This window comes from Dinoponera quadriceps, unplaced genomic scaffold (assembly GCF_001313825.1).
Source record: "Dinoponera quadriceps isolate SergipeBrazil2010 unplaced genomic scaffold, ASM131382v1 scaffold3271, whole genome shotgun sequence".
Classification (NCBI taxonomy): Eukaryota; Metazoa; Arthropoda; class Insecta; order Hymenoptera; family Formicidae; genus Dinoponera; species Dinoponera quadriceps.
The window spans coordinates 1,096,964-1,110,851 of record NW_014557287.1 but is presented as its reverse complement, the minus strand read 5'-3'; the positions used below and the strand labels follow the sequence as shown (position 1 = coordinate 1,110,851).

Sequence of the window (13,888 nt, the reverse complement as noted above, 5' to 3'; positions counted from 1 at the left end):
TTAATCACGAGTGAAAATCTTTTCCCGACGATTCAAAGTGAAGAATTCGCTCTATATGAATGGAAAGCTGCTCGAATTCGTGCGACCCGATTGTCATTCTACTTTTCGAACGCAATTTCACTCGGAGAAGTGTTTTAAAGCGGAGACTAACCGTTATTTCTGCATCGCAACGTTCAAATGTTCCAGTTGCACATAAATCGAGCCCTCTCACTATTTTTTCTTTTTTTTTTCCATTTTCCGTTGTAAGCTTGACTCATATGATGAAGAACGCGCGAGTTTTCGGTGAGAATTCATATTTTATGTGTGGGGGTTAATTTAAAAGCTCTGTACGGGGAATAAACGTGAAAGATTAGATACGGCGGCCTCCCGGAGAGAAACCGACCCTACCACCATGGGGATTACCTCGCGGCACCGTGAGAACTATACGAATACGAGAGTCTGATAAATCAGTCATTAGCGTGTAACCTCAAGGCGCCGTTATTTGTTTGAAAATGTGAGACCCACAGCATCAGGTGCGTCAAATGTTTCTCAGCCGTGTCGGGATGATCACGGTGGTCTCTCGGGGTCTCGAGTGGCGAGCCGCGTAAAAAGTCAAAATATTTAAAGGACGAGCTGCGGCGATCCGAGGACACGTGTTGCCTCCGTGCGTAGGCGTTTTTTGTATTCGCTTCTCTCGCGGCTCCGATTCCACGTCTCGGGGACGAACATGTGCTGACGATTACATAAATTTCGGCTTACTCCGAAATATACGCAGTACACATAACTATATTGCTACATATCTCAGCGGTCTGTACATTTCTAATCTCTCTCTCTCTCTCTCTTCCCCTCCCCTTTTCTTGATACGAGCTAAGTAATACCGACCTACGGAAGAAAGCGTCAACCCATATACGTTATCTACCGCAAAAGCGTATAGATAATTAAATGCTAACTATATATATTAGTGAATGACCCGGGCGAGGCCTAAGCAACAATTTCAACGCGCGTTCCTTCGATAAGGAAGGCGGAAATCGCTTTATTATACTTTTATGCGCTTATTAACAAAATATAGGAAGCTATGCGGCAGAAAAATTGTGCCTGTCGTCGGGCTGGATTTTTCTCACCGATGTACCGTATTACGCTACAATGCATCTTTGTTTTATGCGAAGTGATCAAACAACAGCGGGATCGCGCGCAGCATAACGCATAGTTACGCGACTTTCGTGAATGAAGCCAGCTGCGATCTACGTGACCGCTATCAATACATGCATAGCCAGTTATTTAGGCTCTGGATACCGTAAGCACGCATTGTTACCGCCGCAACGAGAACTGTGCAGCGCGACGGGCGAGGCGTGTGCGGTTGGTATCAAATGTACGCGCGCAGCTCGAACGTATAACGCATGCTCCGGAATTATTCTTGAATCATGATGCATTCCTCTGAAACGCTCGATCACAAACTCACCCGAGCTATCCGTTCAACGGAACGAGACAATTCGGAAGCAGGATTGCGGACAATCAGTTCGCTGCCGCACGGGTCGTATATATTTATTGGATATTGCGACTGACGAAAAATTAAATATTAACGATCTTAGAAGTGGAAAGCTTCTTTTCTTCCTTTGGCATAAAAGTATTCGGTATATTTGGTATAAATGTATGAAAATTTCTTAAATCAACAAGTTGTTTGTTCTGCAAGCGTAACGATTCTTTTTTGTTTTTATAAAAATATATGTAAAAATATATGCCGTTCAGGAACACAAACAACTGTAGGGAATAATAATTCCTGCGGGCTTATAAATATTGTAACGCACATGGGTATCAAGTGAAACTGTTCGTCTCGATAACGTGGGATCCACGTGAACGAGGAGTCGTCAAAAGTCGTCAGTCCTGCGACTAACGTGTTAATGCTTAGGGTCAATGCTAACGCGTTTGGAAAATAGTTTCACCTACGCAACCCTGTTACGGCAAACTATCTTCGGACGCTCGTGTAACAACATGAAACCGTGAAAAAAAAGAGAAAAACGCGGCCAGAGCTCGTTAAAGTTCTCTTCATACGAGACGAGGGTCGATCTCGCGAGAGATTTTTCGCGCGTAAAACGGCACAGTGCGATCGCACTCCTCGCGAATTCGAAGATCAACGATAACAACAACAATAACAACAACATTCGTTACTCTCCGCGTTCGCATGTGACGACGGTTTCGCATGCAGCGCGAACGTATTGCGCTCGATAGCGCAAACGATAACGCCGCGATAACGGTAATTAGCGTTCTAGGAAGTGGTTACCCTACTAAGTAATGAGGAATCAACGGTCCTGATTATGCCAGCGCGACTTGCATCATTTACCTCTCGACGACGCCGAAAGCGATGCTTACTTTCGTAATATAATTCATCGCGTACGCGAGAGTGGCTAATTAAAGCGCTGTCGCGTAAAGGCATCGACGTCCTGATTACGCCGGCCGGCGTCTTTTTTCCGCCGTAAAACTTTAACGACCGGCAGCCGACACTCGCCGCCTAGTTTCGATCGAATTAAGCATTTACGAAGGCAGTTTGTCCAATAAAATTATTAGAAACTAGAATTCTAGAATTCTCTGTTCAAACTCGCACACGTTTCTCTCTCTCTCTCTCTCTCTCTTTCCGCTGAGTAAGAAACACAATTAATTAACATATTAAAATAGCATATTGAATTTAAAAACGGCGTGATGAGCAAAGATTCCTAACGCCGTGGCAGGCAGCGTATTAAATTAAGGTGCTTTAGTGTTTTACTACATAGACGTACGCATACGTGCGTAGACACAGCGGGTTCGCGGCGCAGATGCTGATGCAGCCGCTAAGAAACGTCAATCATCGCGGCACGTCCGTCGCGTTCGGCGTTAAATACGCCGTGAGTACACGGGCCGGTGGTATCGCGATACCGGGTGTCCACGTACTTGTATCCAGATACTTAACAACGCCATCCGTGAGTTACAAGCTTAGCGGTTGCACGTGGGTGCGGGATATCGCGTCCGCTCCCACACCCATCGGCTCGCCGAGGAGAGGAGCGCACCTCTCCCTTTCTTTCCGCCGATCTTTTTTATCTCGCGCTCTCCTGTGTCTCGCTCTCCTGTCGCGAGGGACTTCGCGATCCGCCGGATTCTGAGAGAACGTTGCGCCGAGAAGAAGCGACTTCCAAGTTGTTCCGAGCAAGCCGGCGAGACTGGCGCGAGTCGGCGAGTGAAGCCAGTGTCAGACGGCGCGGGAACTCGAAAATGACGGAATTGAAAGTTCCAACTTGATCGCTCGAAGCGAGCCAAAATCGAGATCGATTGATCTGCCGAACTCTAATCTCCAATTCGCGATATTTTATCCCAAATATCAAGGATATAACCCATTGGGCACTTCAACGCGTTTTACGAAGAGCGAAGAAACTGATTAGACTGATTAGAATGTTACCGATCGAAGCTGATTAGACGTTGACTTGAATAAAAATCGGTTCAATGAATTTCTGACGATGCACACACGAAAGAGGGGTGTTTGTGTTCGTATTTTTTTCTTTCACAACATGCAGATGATATAAAATATTCAAGTATCAGTTGGCGGGATTGTATCGATATCAATTCTCACGCCCCGATATTTCACCGTGTCCAACCGCTCGATCGTATGATCGGATGACATCAAATTGTATATCTCTCTCTCTCTCTCTCTCTTCCTCGATAACTGTCAAGATCACGTTATACGATATAACGGCATGAGGGCAGACTTCGCGAGCAATTTAGACGCTTACGCGGACACTTCTGTGCCTCAATGTGAGCGCAATGTGAGGTCTACCGCTCTTCCATTCAATGGCTCATTCATACCTGCACAGCGAGCCAGGAAATTACACTTACTCGCAGGTTCGAGCCACTCCTTATTTCATTCGTCGGATGCTGTTCACTCCGGCGCCACGTATCTCCGTGAGGTGCGCGACACCGGGGATTTCCCAGATGTGATACATCGTGATTACGAGAAAAGCAGCTCGCAGCCGGCGATAGATTCTGTAGATTCGCGCAACTGAATCGCGAAGAAAATCCCTTTCCCTCGCGCGAGATCGCAATTCTCGCACTCTCGCCCGCGACACGACGAAGTCACTCCGGCAGCGGGGTGGGTGCGTTCGCGCATTCAACTTCCCGTCTTCGACGGAGAAACGGAAGTCCTGACGCGGACGGATGCGTGATGTAACCGGGCCGGATTCCTGCGCGTGCGTTTTCGACGCGGCACACAGAACGCGTCTCCGCGATTCACTCGCGCGACATTCTCGGAAAGCGCGAGAAGGTCGCTTCCTTGACTCGCGTTCCCCGAAGCTGATCATCACGTTTCACTCGAGTCATTCCGCCGATAGCGCATTCCACCGCGACGTAAATAACGACGGGGGATATAATTATTCCCAGTGACGAAATCCGTCAGCTGTTAGCCGCCGCGCGACTTGAGGCCTGTTCTTTTTCACTGAACTAACGTACGCTTACAGAACTCAGAAAGAGACAGACGTATAATTAAGATCTAGTGGGAGGAAGAGGAGAAGAGGCGGAATAATGCAGGCTAGTGCAGCTGGTCCAGCGAACACGCAGCACACTCGGGAAAGAATCGTCTTAAATTAATGATAGATATCCTCACACGTGTATATGCGGGAACGTTATATCCTCGGTAGGATAATTTGTATTTTCAATTGAGCGCAAGTAATTCCCGCACCGGTGCAAATCCAATCAGGTCAAAGTAAACATCTTCCGCTCCGTTCCTGCCTTAAGACTGATTTGACTCCGTGCATGTTGAGCGCAGAATAAAAAATGGACAATAAGTTTAATAATTCATACAAGAGCAAAGAACGCGGGAAGCGCGATTTTCAGCATTTTTCGCGGCGCAGACCCGAGAGACGTTGCTTCAGGACCGCCACGGCGGCGCGTCACATTCCGCGGAAAGGACCTTCCGCGGATCCGCCGATCGATCGACGCTCTTCTTTCGCCCACGCGCTCCCACCTACGCGGCCGGAGATTACGTCCGTTTTGTAATCGGCGAACCCGGCCGGAGCCGGGCCAGATGAAAGCAGCCTCGCGCGGTCATTTTTGCGCGCCTAATCGCGCGTTTCATCGTCGCAGTCGCAGCCACTGCCGCAGCTGCGAGCCGCGTTACCGTCGCGTACGCAAATATGCCGGGGCGCGGTGACGTCACATCCGGCGTTTCGTTTTTCGCGGCATGCACTTATCACCGTGCTCGGTGAGGAAGAAGAAGAAGAGAAGGAGAAGAAGGAGGAGGAGGAGAAAGAGGAACGAGCGCGGTCTGCGAAAGAGAGAAGAAGAAAGAGAGAGAGAGAGAGATCGCCTTAACACGCCTACGCCGTCGCGCCGCTGCATGCGTGTGCGTACGTTCCGCGCAGCGGTACGTTTCGCACCATACGTTTACACACACAAAGAGATCCCGCGCGAATACACGGGGGACGCAGGGTGCGTTTTCGGCGAACGCGAGACCTCTCTCTCTCTCTCTCTCTCCGATAGCGAAAGCGGTGTTCGCGAGGCGGAGCGCGTAATTGCGATCCGTCGCGAAGTACAACGGCGGGCTGGCGCTATCGCGCGACGGGAACACGGTCGAGGAAGTATCCCCGCGGAGGATGACGTCTCGGAGGATGGGTTCGACTCGAATTCGGGGTGATTGACCGACATACTCGGTAGGCTGCGAGGGGCTGGTCGTGGTGGTAGGTGAGCGCGCGTGCGCTCGGCTCCTCCGGGAGGAATGCGCGTCGGTAAACACAGGTGAACTTCACAACTCGACGCGCATAATGCGTTCCCGGTGGTATGCGTTTGTCGGTTACTCCGTCCGCCGCGGCTTGGATTTACCTGTCCGGGCGCGCAGTCCGCGGCGTTATAGATTCGTTAGCGCGTTTCTCGGGGAAGAATCGACGTCCATGTGCGCGCGAGGCTCCTCCCGAGGTTCGAGAGTTCATTGAGCGGGAGAAGCGTGGATTCGAAACTCGCGATCGACGGAAACGAGCACGCGAGACGGCTAGTTCCGACGTGGCGCGCGCGAGTGTGCGTACACGCGTGTTTGCGGTACGCGTTAAGAAAGCAGCGCGTCGATAGCCGAGCATCGGCGCGTATCGGACTGACCTCTTCTTCCCGTCCGTAAATTACCGCGCATTCCAGCCGATGTGTCACTGTGATAAGTGGCGGGTCTCTCCGAATGTCTCTCCTCGCCGTCGCTCGTTATTTTCGCCCCGATTATCGGACTGGTCTGTATGATACACTCGGCGGGGATGCGTCAGAAATCAAAATCGAAATAATGAGCGGCATCAACGAGTTTTGCTCTCGTGCTTCTACCTTCATCTTCGTGCGTCGTAATATCGCGTGCGCGCGTGGAAACAAGCAGTTGTCTGCCATTTTCCGACCCTCCGAGTCCCGATTTCACGCGGACGCCGCTCGTATTTCAAACACGAGCGTCCCCGCCGCATTCCCTGGGCTGGCTTCGTTCGCCTGGGGAAACCGTCCCCACGCACAGATCACCCCACGGAAGTTCCGCGTTTAATGAAGATGATGAGGATTAAGAGAAGCGTGTCATCGCGAGGCAACCAGTCCGTTCTGACAAAGCGAGGCTAATCTTTTAGACGGCGATATAGAGCGAAGTACTTCCCCCGAGAAAAGAAATTCGCTAACTCCCACGAAATGGCGATATATTATATCATTGCATTTTAATGCCTTCGGTACTTTTTATTTAGTATTTTTTTTCATATTTCTCAACGTCAGCTACTTCGCGAATTTACATTATTTCACGTACTGTGGTAACGTCGCGACTTTATTTCACCGTATAACGCGAGATGTGTTTTAGTGCGAAACGAGCAATTATCGTTGACGGTACATTTCATATTCATTGAGACAGCGACAAAACTTAGTTGACATAATCAAATTAGCGAATTACTCGTAATTAGAGCAGAAACAGCTTTGTTATCATGATATGAAATATTCCGCTGAATGAATTCGCCCTTAAGGACACATTAGCTTGCTGTTGGGACAAAATAATGTTTCCCTACCAATTTGTTCTCGCAACAAAATCATTCGTAAATTCGGCAATTAGTACCCTTAACAAGTCGTTTTGCTCTCCAGTACGGTAACTTTCCGATTTTGCCTTGACACCAGCGAATTATTTGCCTCCGTGTCCCTCTGGAGAAAGATCCTCCCGATCTCCACCGAGTCCTCGCAGACGCGCGGGCCTCGCGAGGACGGGAAGCGCAGTAGTTGCACCTGCTTGTCCGGGAAAACCCCGGATATTGATCGTCGTACATTGGCGATCCTCGGGCGGCGAGACGCGAAGGAGAGAAGCGTCTTCGCGCGGCTCCGACGATAGCGGCCGGGAGAAAGGGAACGAGAAAGTGAGGAAAGGGAGTGCGAGAAAGAGGGAATAACGTCGCGGCACGGCGAGGAGAAAGACGAAAAACGCGGCGCAAAAGAGGGCGGGAGGGAGGGAGGGAAAGAGAGAGAGAGAGAAAGAGCAACAGCCGACGACGCGTTCGGCCGGACGGGACGGCGGCGCGGAGAAACGCGGATGCTGTCTCGCTCGTTCGCTCAGGCGCATCCATTGACGCCTTCGCTCGAGCATTTATGAATGAACTCCCCTACTCCGCCGCGGACGGATCCTTTCCGCTCGGCGCTCCTCTCTCTCTCTCTCTTTCGCACGGGCCCGTGCGGGTGCCGGCGCGCACGCTCGCCCGCTGCACCGCGTGTGTGGAAGCTGCATCTCGAAAAGTTATTTCGAGGCGCACCGAATCTCCGTAATGTTCGAATGGTTGGGTAACAGCGCGGAGGAGCCGCGCGCACTCAACACGCTTACGCAACACGTGCACCGTTGCGATGCACGACGCGAGATCTCGAGGCGGGATCCGTCGCGTGCTGTTTCGACGTTCCGCCGAAGTGTCTCGCGAAGATGAAGGATCGATCAAGTCGGCTGGAGTCGGCCGAAGAAAGGGAGCCGCCGACGCGGCGACAACGACGATGGATGGGGCCAATTGTAAATTTCGCCGTTAGCTCGAGCGCTCCTCTGTCCTCGGAATTATTCGGCGGGAGCGCGTTTACGAGGTTATTGCGCGAGGGGTGCCGCTTGCGATTAAACAATCGGGAGCTTGCGAAATTCGGCGATTGCCGACGGGGAGGGAGGGATCGCCGGCAGAGGGGAGGGAGGTTTACAGTAGCCTTAATGCGCGCAAAAAGTCCGTGACAGCCTGCCGATGAGAAATACCGTGTTACCGCGGCAAACAGCGGCGCGCAAAGGCACCAGTCCACGGGACGTCTCTCTCGTCCCGAATCAGCCGGCAATAATATCGACTCCCGGCAAGAAATGCATTAGCGTCTCGCCGCTAAGCCGGGCAGGACGGCTCACACCGATCGTGCGAATTGCAACGCGCCGCTTACGTAACGGACGGTGGGCGCGTTCCGCGTGCAAATCGGGCCTCGCGCGAACGCGCGTCACGATCGTTCCCGCGAACGGCGGTTCTGCAAAAAAGAGGGATCAAGGAAAAAGGGAAAGCGCACGCTCGGCTCGAGATTGTTCCGCGCGACAACACGTAACAATACGGCGACGGAGAATTATCGACGCTCGGAGCAATCAGAAATCCGTCCCGAATATAGAGGGAATCGGCGCGAACGCCCGGTGCGCGGCGGCGTCTCGCGGGTATAAAATTCACGTGTCCATTGCCGCGCCGATCTTCACTGATTGCGTGAAAGCTCGAGGGACGATACGAATTACGCAAAGGCACGCCGAATAGATGTTGCGCGAGACACGCGTGTACCGTCAGCCCTCGACGTACGTCAATCATACATGCGTATATGCGAAGGAATGTTACCGTTCAAGTAATATTCACTTGATCCAAGTAAAATGGTATCCCCTCGGAAATATTTATTATAGAAATATATAATTGACTACATATAATACGATATTTCCTTCATGTGAGCAGACGTTTACGTGTATCGAAACATTTATTTGTGTTAAAACAATTACGACAAGTATTTAATTCATAATATAGAGAATATCGGAACTTATTTTTACAATACGAAATATTTACTGGACGGAAAAATCTCAATTTAAAACCATTAAGTCCCTTTAATATCGTTTTCGTTAGTATCGTGGTACCAGTCACCGGTGGCCGTCAGGGGAGTATTTAACTTGTTAACGTCGAAAATTTACAGTGTTACTCGCAGATCGTGAAATACAAAGTGAAGTCACGATCACATGTTGGAAAGAGATTCCCAAGTTATAAGCAACGTTAAGCGCACACGAGCGCGTGCACGCGTTAAGTGTATCTACGCGTGTCTCCAAACGACGGTCGACGCCGGCGTATCGCGATCGGCGCAGAAATTCGCTCGTTCAACCGGCGACAACGGCTGATGAACACGCTGCACGTGTCCCCTTTTTCCTCGATCTCAATGAGAAAGAGAGAGAGAGAGAGAGAGAGAAACGCGTCTCCGTCGGAGCCTTTTTGCCGTCAGCAACGGAAATGCGACGGCGGCGGCGCGATTCTCGCTTCTGCCGTCGCTTCTTCTTGGATCGATAAAAAATCGATGGGCGCATTTTTGTCGGTCTGGACACGTGTTTCGGGCATGAGTAATCGCGGCCTGCTTCGCGTTGGTCCCGCGTTTGTCGCGCGGCACTCTCGTGTCGCGCCCAGCAGATGCGCTCGTCATCGCGCGACCGGCCGGCCGCGCATCTGCGCGCTCCGCCCGTTATTTTTCTCATATCGCCACCGATTTATCGTACACGACGCGATGCGACGGGGGTAGGATAAGACGGAGGGAGCGCGGACTGTCTAGCTCGCGCCGATGGGACACGTGGGAAAAAAAAGACGAGGTAAAACGACGTCGTCGTCGTCATCTCGCCTGTAATCCATTATGCGTCTCCTATCTCTACGTCCGTCGCCAATTACGCGTCTCGTGACGTAAAGGCGGCGCGCGGCCCCGCCGCGGGGAATGCCGATCCCCGGCGGGAGAACGACGAGAGAACGGGAGACAGGAAGAGAACGGGCAAGGATCACGGGGAACGCACGAAAGCTCCTACGGCGGCGAGAAAGGCGGACAGGCGGGAGGGGGGAGGGCTGGGACGAAGGGCCGGCGGCATACACGACCGTCTTATTTCAATATTTTAAGCGCACTCCGGGGTATCACGCATACCACCGGACGAACGTCCAATATTTGAGGCGAAGGAGGGTAGGGCCGCGCGAGTACCCGATACCTTCGTGTAACCGATGCTCGATTCGAGAGCGCTCCGCTGCGAGCCAGGACGAGAGCGGACGCGCTCTCGGTAATTTCCAGTTACTCTCTTCTACGTCATGCAAAGATTTTTCTATGCCGTCACACTTACCCGCGCGAACGCAGCCGAGCCGACGAGGCTCGTCCGTCGATTTCGGGCTGTTCTCGGCGGCCGAGAGACTTCCTTCGCGTCCTCTCACGTTCCTCGACCATCTCCACTCGTCATCGTTGGTGTCTGTAACAAGGCAAATAAAAAGCTTTTATCGTTGTTCCCTCTTTCTCTTACTCTCGGAGGAGATTTGTAGCTGCGCGACGAGGAGGCGAATTTCGCGACAAAGGGGACGGGAAATCGAAAGAGAAGCCGCGCGGCCCGGCACGAACGCGGAAACAAACGATCCTCTCTCGTTTCGGTCGCGCTCGTTCCCCTCGAACGAAACAGGTTGCGAGTACGGCGTCCTCGTCGCGGGTCCTCTATCGCGCGCACCGAGAGGCCGCGCGCGTTTCTTCTCGCCGTCTCTTAAAATGAAATCGGGAAACCGATGAGAGCATCCCGGGCATAATTCGCGATCGACCCAGGAACAATTACGCGCGCTCCCCGCGCGCCGCCTGCAATCGAAGGCGACCGCCCGCTTCTGCCGATTTTATCGTCGGTTTATCGGCCTGCCTTCCTACGTCGAGTATCCTATAAATTACCTAAGGATTTTCACATCCACCGTGCGGTGTGAATCTTTCTCGTCTAATCATATCCATCAACGTTGACACGGAGTTGCTTCATTGTATCGAGATAATGATTTCTTCGGATTCAATCAAATTTCCTTAATTTTATATTGATGGACAACAATTTGAGCATTATTTACGGCATTAAAAGTAATTTAAAGTATACTTCGGTAATCGCTGATTTTTTCACTGATCATACCTTAATGGATTTTGACTCAGCGTACGTTACTCTTTCGAATTGTACAGTCAACGCGTATACTGAATCCAAAGAAACCTTATCTCCCCATGTGTCCTCTGAATCTTTCGGAGTGAGGTTTCACTCGAATAATAGAGCGACAGCTGAGCCATTCGAGTTCGAGTAACTTTTCTTTCGGACGGTGTGAATTTTTCACTTTACATATTTTTATTCAGTATTAATGAGTGAATCTGATATATTCCATCGTCACAGACACAGAATCATTATGATCAATTTCGAAATACGTTTAATCGTGTGAACGAAGAATCCACTCGAAGTTTGAGTTAAATATCCACTTGTACGAGATTCCGAGTAGCGAGGTTTTCACGATCGCTTCCAGTCAATTCTCACTCGTTCTCAGTGAGATTTCACTCCGAGATATTTAGAGAGTACGACTTATGTCGAGGCTCAAGTGAGTAATTTCAACTGTGCACATTTCGCGGCAATCCCCGCGGTCGAGCGCGCGGGAAATGGTCTTTAGTCGAGAGAGGAGGGGAGGGGAGGAGGGTTGTGAGACGAAAAATGGCGCGGGAAGTCTCCGTCGTTGGTCGCCGCAGCGTAAGACAACAAATAACGGCCAGAGAATTGTTTTAACGACCGTAAAAGTGACGAGAATAGCGGTACTTCCTGCCAAAGCGAACGGCTCGCCCCGCACATACTTTAGCTTAATAATCGCGTCTGCCTAACGCTAACCGCCGGTCATTCTTTGTCTCATTGTGAGTCAAACGCTCTTTGCGAATGTATCAAACGAATACATTCTTCGCGGATGTGTCAAGCACCCTATTATGAGAGGAGTCTTGATCTGCGATCAAATATACATGTCCAATTACTATTCGTCGTTCGGGCTTTCACGCGCAAACTGTCGACGGATTTCGATCGTCGTTTTCTAACGAAAGGGATTACGGGAGATCGCGGTCTGTCGTAGTTATTTACAAAAATAGCGATAAATTTCAACCGGAATCAAATCCGGCTTTATTAATTCTTATTCTATTAAAACGACGCTCTCTGATTTTCTCTTCGAGGCTCCTGAGAAAAGAAAGCCTTTCAACATTTGAACGACCGAACATACGGAAAAATTTTCGCCTACCGCCCTTTTTCTCGAGAATGTATTTAACCATTGTCTACTTAAACTATATCCAAGGAAATATTTAAACAGTATCTGAAGAAATCTTCCACGATGTTAAAATTAATAAAAATCCTATAAGCTGTCATTGCTGACGAATCTTTCATTCTGATGCGATCCACCGGCAGAACGAAACTACGCATACGTAATAGCGGCTGTCAAGGTGTCGCCGTTGACCTCGGTTTTGTCGAGAGGTGTCGTTGACAACTGTTAGAAGTTGGATCACCCCGGGCGATACAGAAGAATGGCGAGGAGCCGACGAATAGCATTGACCACAATCGTGAGTGTTTGTTCGTAAAGAAACCGCGCGCGAGTCTCGAATCACCGACAGGCGAATGCACTCCCGCAGAGATCGCTACTCGTAGGAATGCGCTCGTAATTGTTATCGAAAACGCGAACGAGTGCGCGAGTCGATATCACTACTCGTCATCAGTTTCTACGTTAGCGAAGATCGACTTGCGTGCCACTGTCGAGAAGACGATTTCATTCTTATGGATTCGGTCGATCCAGAAGTGCGTAATCGCTTAAAATAAGTCCGCCCGGCAGGGACACTCGGACAGAACGGATCGAAGAGGAGAAGGTAGAGGAAGAGGAAGGAAAAGAAATGGAGACGTGGCAGAGGACGAGTGCGACTTCAAATCGGTCACATTTTCCATGGCGAGATCGTTCCCCGGAGAGCGGAAACCTGCGGTAGAATTCGTACTTCTTTCTCCAGAGAGCAGATACGACTGCCGCTGAGATATAAATAACGACCTAGATTAAGTCGTCGGCCGGAATTTAATGAGCTTCAGTAATGCCCCCGCCTTTTCCGTCCGCGATTCACGGTAGGATACGTTCTCTCTCCAGCAATTCACAATCCCCGATCATTTGCCCGAGTAATTTCAACTTTCGTCCACTTAAGATGAAGCAAAAACCAGCCGCTCGACGCAGCTCGTCGTGAATTTTGTACAAATGTTACCATGTGCGTGAGCCCCGTCGCTTTATCGTTAATCCGAATAAATTAGCGTTTTTATCATAGATACGTAACGGGGCTACGTGGAAAAAAAGGGGCTGGGATCATGTAAATGTAATTACTTGCTTCCTCAGCATTTTATTATCAAATATTTTTATTAATTTAAATATATTTTAATAGTTTATAGTAAATACTTATTTGAACGCAGTAACATCTTAATTTGTAAATAAATTACCGAATGTAAGTGTGGTTCTAAATTTAAGAGAACATTTATTAAAATTATATAACACATTTCCATCGGGACAATCTACTAGTTGTAACTAAATTTGAAACTTGTTTTTCCAATGAAATACTTAAATAAAAACATTCTGATATTCTCAATGCTAAGAATTGAACACTTGTCGCAATTATCTTAACACATACAGATAAACGTTTACTTATGGAAAATATATTCTATATCATATTTCACTTCGAGATGAGCGTGAAGATTCGCCGTTCGCTCATCGGAGCAAAAATCACCGTGGCGTCTTCCATATTTCAGTACGTCACCTGTCGCGATCCGTGGAAAATCGAATACGGACGGCGCTGCCGAGCGAGCCGAGTGATTCGTTTCGATTGACGACGAGACGCGACGCGTAATCGCGTCGGGGGGGGG

The 13,888-nt window shown here is 49.9% G+C and overlaps 1 protein-coding gene across 3 annotated transcripts in view; it reads right to left on the bottom strand.

Annotated features, from left to right (window-relative positions):
• Positions 1-13,888, bottom strand: part of LOC106748893 — an 84,958-nt gene that overhangs the window by 14,120 nt on the left and 56,950 nt on the right. For all 3 annotated transcript variants that reach the window (XR_001374793.1, XR_001374794.1, XM_014627811.1), the window contains one exon: positions 10,319-10,441. Coding sequence is in view for 1 of the 3 variants with exons in the window: in XM_014627811.1 (XP_014483297.1) it covers positions 10,319-10,441 (123 nt within the window). In the remaining 2 variants the exon portion in view is untranslated. The remainder of the gene's footprint in view (positions 1-10,318; positions 10,442-13,888) is intronic.